This window comes from Spodoptera frugiperda, chromosome 10 (assembly GCF_023101765.2).
Source record: "Spodoptera frugiperda isolate SF20-4 chromosome 10, AGI-APGP_CSIRO_Sfru_2.0, whole genome shotgun sequence".
Lineage (NCBI taxonomy): Eukaryota > Metazoa > Arthropoda > Insecta > Lepidoptera > Noctuidae > Spodoptera > Spodoptera frugiperda.
In genome coordinates, this window is record NC_064221.1 from 12,457 (window position 1) to 22,713 (window position 10,257).

The following is a 10,257-nucleotide window of genomic DNA, read 5'->3' on the forward strand; positions in this document are numbered from 1 at the left end:
TTTGACTTTTCAGTCTTAACAACGAATGTTTAGACTAAATAACTACTGTTCAGATGCAACTTTTGTTGATATGCAACGACTGTTCAATCGCAACTTCGACTTTTCAGTCGCAACTGCGACTCTGTAGTCGCAACTGCGACTGTTCAGTCGCAACTTTGACTTTTCAGTCTTAACTACGAATGTTTAGACGAAATAACTACTGTTCAGATGCAACTTTTGTTGATATGCAACGACTGTTCAATCGCAACTTCGACTTTTCAGTCGCAACTGCGACTGTTCAGTCGCAACTTTGACTTTTCAGTCTTAACTACGAATGTTTAGACGAAATAACTACTGTTCAGATGCAACTTTTGTTGATATGCAACGACTGTTCAATCGCCACTTCGACTTTTCAGTCGCAACTGCGACTGTGTAGTCGCAACTTTGACTTTTCAGTCTTAACTACGAATGTTTAGACGAAATAACTACTGTTCAGATGCAACTTTTGTTGATATGCAACGACTGTTCAATCGCAACTTCGACTTTTCTGTCGCAACTGCGACTCTGTAGTCGCAACTGCGACTGTTCAGTCGCAACTTTGACTTTTCAGTCTCAACTACGAATGTTTAGACGATATAACTACTGTTCAGATGCAACTTTTGTTGACATGCAAGGACCGTTCAATCGCAACTTCGACTTTTCAGTCGCAACTGCGACTCTGTAGTCGCAACATTGACTTTTCAGTTTTAACTACGAATGTTTAGACGAAATAACTACTGTTCAGATGCAACTTTTGTTGATATGCAACGACTGTTCAATCGCAACTTCGACTGTGTAGTCGCAACTGCGACTATGTAGTCGCAAATGCGACTGTTCAGTCGCACTTTTGACTTTTCAGTCTTAACTACGAATGTTCGAACGAAATAACGACTGTTCAGATGCAATTTTTGTTGATATGCAACGACTGTTCAATCGCCACTTCGACTTTTCAGTCGCAACTGCGACTGTGTAGTCGCAACTGCGACTGTTCAGTCGCAACTTTGACTTTTCAGTCTTAACTACGAATGTTTAGACGAAATAACTACTGTTCAGATGCAACTTTTGTTGATATGCAACGACTGTTCAATCGCAACTTCGACTTTTCAGTCGCAACTGCGACTGTTCAGTCGCAACTTTGACTTTTCAGTCTTAACTACGAATGTTTAGACGAAATAACTACTGTTCAGATGCAACTTTTGTTGATATGCAACGACTGTTCAATCGCAACTTCGACTTTTCAGTCGCAACTGCGACTGTGTAGTCGCAACTTTGACTTTTCAGTCTTAACTACGAATGTTTAGACGAAATAACTACTGTTCAGATGCAACTTTTGTTGATATGCAACGACTGTTCAATCGCCACTTCGACTTTTCAGTCGCAACTGCGACTATTTAGTCGCGACTGCGACTGTTCAGTCGCAACTTTGTCTTTTCAGTCTTAACTATGAACGTTTAGACAATCATAGACTCTGGCGAGCACCCACGCCTCCAGCTCCCACGGAGGTGGGATTTTTTTTTGTCGGGGGGAAATCCTCATGGACTTCCTCCGCCCGGGGAAAGGCGGAGAGGTATGCCGAACTCTTACCGGCTAAAACCCCCCGGTGTCTACTCAGCACGTGATCGTAGGGGGCGCGGGAGTCTAGATTCGTCCGCAACCCCACATCACATGCCGGCCAGGTCCGTGTGTTGCGCCGTGTCCTCCCCGCAATGGACGCAGTGGTGGCACCGAGCGTCCGGCTCCCTTTCTATGCGGCACAGGTACTTGCCGAAGCATCCGTGCCCCGATAGCACCTGCGTCACCCTGAACGACAGGGAGCCGTGCTTCCTCCAGAGCCAGTGCGTATTTTCGATTCCCAGGTCTGGCGAAGTATGGCTGGGCTTATTCGGTGTTGTCTCAGTAGTAGCACGTAGTCTCGAAATTTGCCCCATATATATGGCAATAGGCTCACCACCTATTACTTGGGACTTACAACATAATTTGTTAAATGTGGGTGTTCATTGTAACTATTTGTTACGTGGCATTACATGCCATATTATAACGTTTCTAAATTTTTACCCGACTGCGCCAGAAGGAGGGTTATGTTTTTCGACAGTATTTTTTATTCAGTGTTATTTCGCTTACAACTTGCGGCTTATTCGATATATTATAAGCATCTGCCGTTATTTTTGGATTTTCTTGATAATATCGCCGATGCAGTCATTTTTTTTTTAATAAAACACCATTCGAAATCACATTTATATTATTCATCACTTCGGATTTATTAACGGTTGCTTTTATATTAACTTTATTTATTTTTACTTAATTACACATACAATAAAGATTTCTAAAAGTCATACACAAACATGTTTAGTACCTACCTAGTACTTTAAGATAGTGTTACAAAATTACACTTGGGAGTAAAAAAACAGAGCCACTAGCCATGTTTTCCTTACAAGTATTTAAAGGTCAATGCTGCAGATTTCAATGCTATCAGCATTTCACTTGATAAACAGCTTGCATATCTGTCAGTTAGTTAGTTAGTTAGTTAGTTAGTAAGTCAGTCAGTCAGTCAGTTAGTTGTCAGACAGTCAGTAACAAAATTTCAAACCATTGACAAGTTATCATTCTTAAAGTTCTACTGCAAATTTAATAAAAACTTAAATACACCATATTTGTACAATGCCTACTTAGTATCTGAAAATTCAGGCTTCTTGTTATATCCACAACAGAGTCATAGGCAGTCAAAATTGGCCTGAATGGCTTCGAGAAAAGGTTGGTATAGCCAAATGTTTTCCTTAGCCAACTATAAATTATGTAATTAACTGTCCAATACAATAAAATCCCAATTTCATTAATTGATTTTATCTGTTTCAATCAATTAGTTTCCTGGCAAATATTTAAATATACTGAGTTGCTACAAGATGCATCTTGTACATACAATTAACAAAAGTTGTTATACAATAGTAGAGGATCCATTCCAATGGATTTTGACAACAATCATATTTTAACAAAACAAAAATACATTACAAGTGAGACACCATGTTGGAACATATAGACATTCCTATTCAATTGGTTAGTTCCCTCGAAGTGAACACTATTACATATCTCAACATGGATAAACTAACAGCTAGTGGTGTATATAAACACCAGAGGTACTTGCAGAAGTTGCAGTAAGTTCACATTGGTAACACTTATAGTTGTCCCTGAAAACACTCACTAAATTATTTACTTATTTACACATTAATCAAGTCCTTGCTTCCATGCAATGTCTAGTGTCCAGGTCCGTGCACAGTTTCCAGTTTACACCACAATGAATGCACCGATGTCATGGAAGGCACTAAACTCTGGCAGGTGTGTGTGCTACCTGCGGTTGTTGCCTCGCTGATGGCCACGGCCTCGCACGTATGTCTTGTGCGTGTGTTTACCAGTATGGTCCTGCGCGGACGCAAAGCGATCTGCCTTAGCAGCGTGCGGAGGAGCGGGTGCAGAGGGAGCCTGGAGCGGCCGCAGTGGGACGTGCGCCCCGTTGGATCTGTCGGGAGCTGTGGTCGCAGCGCCGGCGGCCGGCGGCGGCGGCGTCGGCTGCGGCTCGCTCATGTTTACTTGTTCGTTGAACAGCATGCAGAATTCGCCCACTTTCTGAATGTCTCCAGACTTTCCGGAGTACAGAGTGAGCGCCGAGCGCCAGAGGGACGCGTAGCCACGCGTGAGCCGCACGATGTCCCCGGGCTGCAGTAGCGCGCCAGGCTCATCCCACACGGAGAGATTCACCGAAGCGGTGGCGTCAGCTACGCGCAGAGTCCGCACTTCCCTAGCCTCTTTAGTGAGTGTCGGAGGACCTACCTCTAGCACTATAAACTCTGCATTTATGTTTTTCATGCCAGGCTTTAAATCCTTTATCTGAATAAACTGCAAAGTGGTCATTGTATAGTCGAATTTGTTTCGTTAGCACAATAAGTAATTCTTAATTTAACATAAAAAATATAGCTTTTCAATTAAGTACAAATTCTTAATAATTCTGTGACACAACTGTAGGCAACAGAACAATAATTAGTTGGAAATGGACAGAATGTTTTACTGTTACTGTAAAGATATTTACCGACCGACTCAGATTTCTAAAATCGCTCTGTGACAAATGACAGATATGTAATTGTAAAATGTGTCAATCCGATCTGTCAACAATGATGATGAGAAGAGTCTAGTCAACCTACTTTTTTTGTCTATGGTATGTAGAGAGTTAGAGATGGAGGTTTTTGAATAGTGCGGACTTATCCACGTTCAAGTAGCCCAATTAAGTCCAAGACATCCAGGTACATTGTGAAGTGGCCACAACACTACTACACACAATTGTGGCTCCAATAATAATAAATGTTTCCTGGTAACAAAGCAGGAATAAGAACCGGTTGTTTTTTAGTCAGTAAGAGTTTGAGACTCCCTCTCGCCTCGCCCGAGGGGGGAGATGACTTTGGAAGATTTTCCTCTCAAAAAAAACACACTTTCTATTTAACTGTGCAGCTTTAATTGCACAGGCGGACTTTACAGTTAAAACTGCCTGTCAATGCCGGACGGGCAGTTTTATCATAAAATTGTAAAGTATGGAGCGCGCATAATACTCATCATCAAAATAAGAACAAAACAAGGTCAAACATCAAAATAAGGTTCATAATTGAGACTTAACACTGTATACTCTAAAACCTGTGTACAATATGAATTACCTACCTGGTACCTATGTATATTACTTGAATCGAATCTGGTCCAAATCCATTCCTGTCTGTGTTTGTAGAGATTCTCAAGATTCTGTATGTCTATGTTCTCAAATATCAACACTGTCAAATGTCACGGTGTCAACTGTCAACTGTCAACCACCAAACGTCAAAGTCATTAAATTGTTGGTTTTGGTTACCTACTCGGTTCTTGAAGACAGTTGAAGACTTGAAAAGTTAAAGTTTTGTATTTATGTATTGTTTAGTTTAGTAAACGTAAACATTCTGGAGCCTGCTAGTTGTGTGTGATGATAACCTGCTAGCCATTGTTTTATTTACGATAATTGTTTTACAACGCACACGAGGCACGTTAAACCAAACTAAAATTCGCACGCTGTGCTTACTACCGATTTCAGTTATTAGTGAGCAGACAGGGAGTAAACAATGTTCAACCAACCTAGCAACCCGAACAAAGATTTGGAGGTGACTTCGCCACCAGACGACACCGTGTCGGCGCTCGAATTTTCGCCACCCTCGCTACAGCAAACGTTTCTAGCGGCCGGCAGCTGGGACTGTCGGGTAAGTTTTAAGTTTAGCTTGTGTTATAACAATAGTAGACGTTCGTCGCGCCGGTGGTGGACATTTTCATCTCCTGTGCAATAGTCTGATCAGGACTTGTTTACATAATATTTAAATACTTTTGTTTTGCAACTTGTATAAGCATGTTGCTACAAGTTTACTGCAATTAATTATTTCATCATAAACAAAATTATTATGTAAATGTTGTGAAATGACTCATTTATTATTGAGTCTGGATAAAATTAAATATTATAAAACATTAAAATAAACATGTGAAGTGTTACTCACTCATAAGCAGACTATAGATTTAGTTGATCAACTAGTTGGAATGATGTTTGGTGTTTGAAAGTATTTCCAGGGGTGTATTTATTTATTAGAATTAAGGATTGCCAACCAATGTTACATGCACAAATTATGCAAGACAGAAACAATTTTAGGTCATGTCCGGGTGCAATATGTATGTATGTATCACAAGTAGGTATAGATTTACATTTTGTTTTCACTTCAACAACTTATAAAACAAGACTTGTAATTAAAAACAATTCAATTATCAAATAAAAGAAAATATTAAATAATAGAAATATATGTGTAAACGAATTATTTTTGTGATATCAAAAATCAAGAACCATGGTCTTTAAACTAATAAATTCAGTTACTTTAAGTTGTAAGTAAAAGTTACTGGCTTTATGTCCAAATACTCAAACACCACTCAATGTTAACTCTCTCGAGACTAGTCCTGACACTACCCAGTGTGTATAAAATGACAGAGATAACATGATATGAAAGTACAACATAATATTGTGTAGCATATCAGTATGCCGCATTAGTTTGTTTTTTTATCCGTTAGTTGCCGAGTGTGATAGGTGTCTTAACTGAGAAGTAAAAGAGCAAAACTTTGTGATTGCAGGTACGATGCTGGGAAGTAGAGACGACAGGCAAGACAGTCCCGAAGGCCGTGCAGAGCATGGACGGGCCGGTGCTGGACGTGGCGTGGCACGATGTCGGTACTCTCGTTACTACCTGCCTCTCCGGCTGCTTTTTATAAATTACTTGGTTTTCTTATTTGTGTGTGCAGGATGGAAGTAAAATCTTCATGGCGTCCACGGATAAGAGTGTCAAATGCTGGGACTTGGCTTCGAATCAGTGCATGCAGGTGACGTAGACATATCACGCACACAGGCGTAGCGTACACTCGTACAGCGTGAGCTGACGTATGTGTTGTGTTGCAGGTGGCGGCGCACGAGGCGCCCGTCAAGACGTGCCACTGGATCAAGGCGCCCAACTATACCTGCTTGATGACCGCCTCTTGGGATAAGACACTCAAGGTACGCACTTAATGTACAATGACGTCCAGATGCATAACTAACAAAAGATAGCAAACTAATTTATGATTTCTTAATATAATTTATGAAGGTTAAATAAATCGATCTACTACTTTTTTAGTTTTGGGACACCCGCAGCCCAGTCCCCATAATGAACATGAACTTGTCGGAGCGGTGTTACTGCGCAGACGTGGTATGTATGCTTGTATAGTGAGCTAGCGGGATGACGCAGGTGGCGCGCGACCCTGCAGCCAGGTCATGACTTGTGTGCGCAGGACTACCCGATGGCCGTGGTGGGCACGGCGGACCGCGGCATCTGTCTCTACACGCTAGAGGGCAAGCCGGCGGAGTTCAAGCGCGTCGAATCGCCGCTCAAACACCAACACCGCTGCATCGCCATCTTCCGCGACAAGAAGACCAAGCAGCCAACTGGCTTCGCGCTCGGCAGTGTCGAGGGGCGCGTGGCCATCCAATACGTGAACCCCACTAACCCCAAGGACAACTTCACGTTCAAGTGTCACCGGCCTCCTGCCAGCACCACCGGCTATCAGGTAAGTAGTAAGTAAGTACGTCGCACGGCGCTCGCCCGAGCCCGGCGCGACACTCGTCTAACGAGTTGTTCTCACGTCGGTCCACAGGACATCTACGCAGTGAACGACATCGCGTTCCACCCCGCGCACGGCACGCTGGCCACGGTGGGCTCGGACGGCTCCTTCTCGTTCTGGGACAAGGACGCGCGCACCCGCCTCAAGTCCTCGGAGATGTTGGACCAGCCGCTCACGAAGTGCGCCTTCAACCACAACGGACAAATATTCGCGTACGCCGTCGGCTACGACTGGTCCAAGGTACGTGCCAGTGAGATCCCTTAGCGACACCAGCATTGTTAGACGACTGTTCACGTGTACACCTATGTATGGCAGGGCCACGAGCACTTCAACCCGGCCAAGAAGAACTTCATCTACCTGCGCGCTTGCTACGAGGACCTGAAGCCGCGCACCACGTGAGCCCCGCGCCGTCCGCCGACACGTCGTGGTTGCGGCCTTCAACACCACCTCTGCAGTTTTTGTACAAAACTACCCTTTTATGTAACTCATAATATTACTTCAATATTGTGAGATGAGTTTGAGGCCAATTGTAATTTTGTTTAATATTTTTAGGCATATCTTAATAAAATAAACAAATATTAATGTTTCAATACAAAGCTGTAATTTAATGTTACCTATGTTACGGCGCATGGCGCCTTCAAATTAGTCGACGGTACTGCGTTTGTAGCGCGGCAGCCGTCGTGCGGCACTTGGCAGCTAATTTGAAGGCGCCCTTAGAGTGGCCCAGAGACTGAGCCACCAGATATTTCTTATTTTTAGCCCAAATTATTATGTGACATCAATCACATCCAGATGTGAATGAAAATGAAAAACAGTTCATTGAAAATCAATAAGTTTCAACAATGTTTGAGATTGGAGTTCCCTTCAGAAGAACTAATTAGTTGATGCTGTTGTACAGCCTATGTTACTCATATTATTTATGTAAATTAAAGACGAAGACAAACCAAATGCAGTCATTCAGAAGGTGCATGGTCAGTAGGCTGGAGATCTGTATTCACGTAAAAGTATTACACATCGCCTGATGATACCCGATGATGGAAAACCAGAGCCTGTACAAGCACAGCCGATGTTTGACAGAGGACGTCAAAATGTCAAGTTCTAGTAGGTAGTGTGTAAAACTGTCAGGCTCCTCTATCTAGGCTTATCTACAATAGAAGTGAAAAGACTTGGTATAGATTGGGTTTCTTATGTTTTTATTTCTATGCCTAGCCAATAGCAATCAAAGATAACGATAATATGATAAATTAAATAACACATCAGTGGTGGTCGTGTTCCGCCTTGCCGCCGAACGCCTTGGTGGCGGCGACGGTGAGCAGGGCCAGCCCTAGCCCGAGCGGCGCGCCGCGGAAGAACACGGCGCGCGCGCGAGCCCACTTCGTGCCGAACCCGGGGTGGTAGCGCCACGCCTCATTCCTGCAAGCATCGATTTATTATTGTTACTGTATGTGCTTGCTGGTTTAGTGTAGATGAATCGGTTGTGTAGTAATATAATCATGTTATTACTTAATCTTACTATACTGGCACAAAGTCAATATCATTACTAAACATGCATTGAAATGGTTTTTATTACTAAGTGATCTTACTAATATTATAAATGCGAATGTTAATGTGTGCTGAAGGGATGGGGATGAAATTGGGAATTTTCATCGAACAGGACCGAGGGTGATACCGCTAGCAGAAGCTAGTTTATTATAATTTTTGATAGTAAACAATGTAAAGTGGTGATAGTCACCTGATCCATGGATCACGAAGGCCCTTTTTCTCTAGTGCTTTTTCAAGTTCTTCTAGCTGAGGAATACCCTTGATGGTGAATTGCTCGTAGCTTGGTATTTTGTATGGAGGCCCATGTCCATGTCCACCCATCTAGATAGATATAATTAAACAATATGATCAATATATGTACAGTCCGGGAAGTACAAAATAATTTATTTCTTCACTAGAGCCAGCGTATTGTTCAGAAGCAAGAGTTCTAATTCTCGGCTGCTTCTGTTGTCAGCTATAAGGCAATCAAACTAATTTATGATTTTGTGAGAAGAGGGGTGGCTGATCAATTAGTTAAAGTAATTGAAATTATTGTACCTTTTTTATAATGGGTAGTTACATACATAATGTGAAGTATTTTAATATCAATTTAACAGTATAATGCATTGGCTTAAGTTTTCTACTTATAAACAAATAAATGTCTGTATCTTACAATATTAACCCACAGCCAATTTTGTACAGACTGCCACCAAGTAAACCACTGCCCCTCCTCTGCTAAACAACTTTCACCCAATTAATATTAAGTTGGTTCCCAATGAAGTCAGATCTGACTCCTATCTATGTCGGAGTAATATATATTGCTACAAGAACAGAGGTTGCTAGCCATCAACTATACATCTAAATAGGGACGTTTCAGAGACATGCTCCTTAATAGTCTTTTATATTTACTGTACCGCATTAGAGATTACATCAAATTTGTATTTTTAGTGGTAACAAAACAAAATTATAACCTATCAATCATTACATAATTATTTTTATTTATCAAAATAATAAAGTATATGTAATCAATAACTAAAGCATTAATTTTGACTATTTATATTATTTTATTGCATTACCTTTTATACTTTTTGTAAATGAAAATCTCGTAATCCTTCAGAAATCTTTCTTTTTTTTAAATGTCAATAATTGACATTTTTTTGACAATGGCAAAGACAGTGCAGCACATAGAGCTGCAAACTACTTACTAAAATGTACAAACTGTCTATTTTGTTACTGTGAATCTATGACGCGGGATATAATTGACCTTGAGCCTTGATGGCGATGCATGGGTTACGGCGGCGACACAGAATTGACTATAAAACTATCAGTGGTCGACCACGTGCGACTAAGAAATCTATTTTTTTAAACAAAATTTGATATGGTAATATTCTATATATTCTTGTATAAAATATATATATCAATAATGTTAATTTTACCATGAGGAAGTACTCGCCATCTAATATTAAACAATGTTATCAAATCATGTTAATGCAAAAAAAATCTCTTTCTTTATCTTAACAAATTCTTATT

At 41.3% G+C, this 10,257-nt stretch overlaps 3 protein-coding genes across 3 annotated transcripts; 1 reads left to right on the top strand and 2 right to left on the bottom strand.

Annotated features, from left to right (window-relative positions):
• Nucleotides 1-2,246: 2,246 nt before the first annotated feature.
• LOC118277367 (SOSS complex subunit B homolog) lies at nt 2,247-4,142 on the bottom strand. The gene has a single exon (XM_035596131.2). The coding sequence runs from the start codon at nt 3,919-3,921 to the stop codon at nt 3,358-3,360; it is 564 nt and encodes a 187-aa protein (XP_035452024.1). The 5' UTR covers nt 3,922-4,142; the 3' UTR covers nt 2,247-3,357.
• Nucleotides 4,143-4,873: 731 nt separating this feature from the next.
• Nucleotides 4,874-7,802, top strand: LOC118277364 (protein Rae1). The gene is made up of 8 exons (XM_035596128.2): nt 4,874-5,279; nt 6,187-6,279; nt 6,355-6,432; nt 6,509-6,604; nt 6,723-6,794; nt 6,877-7,152; nt 7,240-7,446; nt 7,522-7,802. Exons 1-8 carry the CDS (start codon nt 5,145-5,147, stop codon nt 7,603-7,605), a joined length of 1,041 nt encoding a protein of 346 aa, XP_035452021.1. The 5' UTR covers nt 4,874-5,144; the 3' UTR covers nt 7,606-7,802.
• Nucleotides 7,803-8,378: 576 nt separating this feature from the next.
• On the bottom strand, nt 8,379-9,971 carry LOC118277365 (NADH dehydrogenase [ubiquinone] 1 beta subcomplex subunit 3). The gene is made up of 3 exons (XM_035596129.2): nt 9,804-9,971; nt 8,939-9,069; nt 8,379-8,619 (listed from the first exon to the last, which is right to left on the bottom strand). The coding sequence occupies exons 2-3, from the start codon at nt 9,067-9,069 to the stop codon at nt 8,463-8,465; spliced, it is 288 nt and encodes a 95-aa protein (XP_035452022.1). The 5' UTR covers nt 9,804-9,971; the 3' UTR covers nt 8,379-8,462.
• Nucleotides 9,972-10,257: the final 286 nt, after the last annotated feature.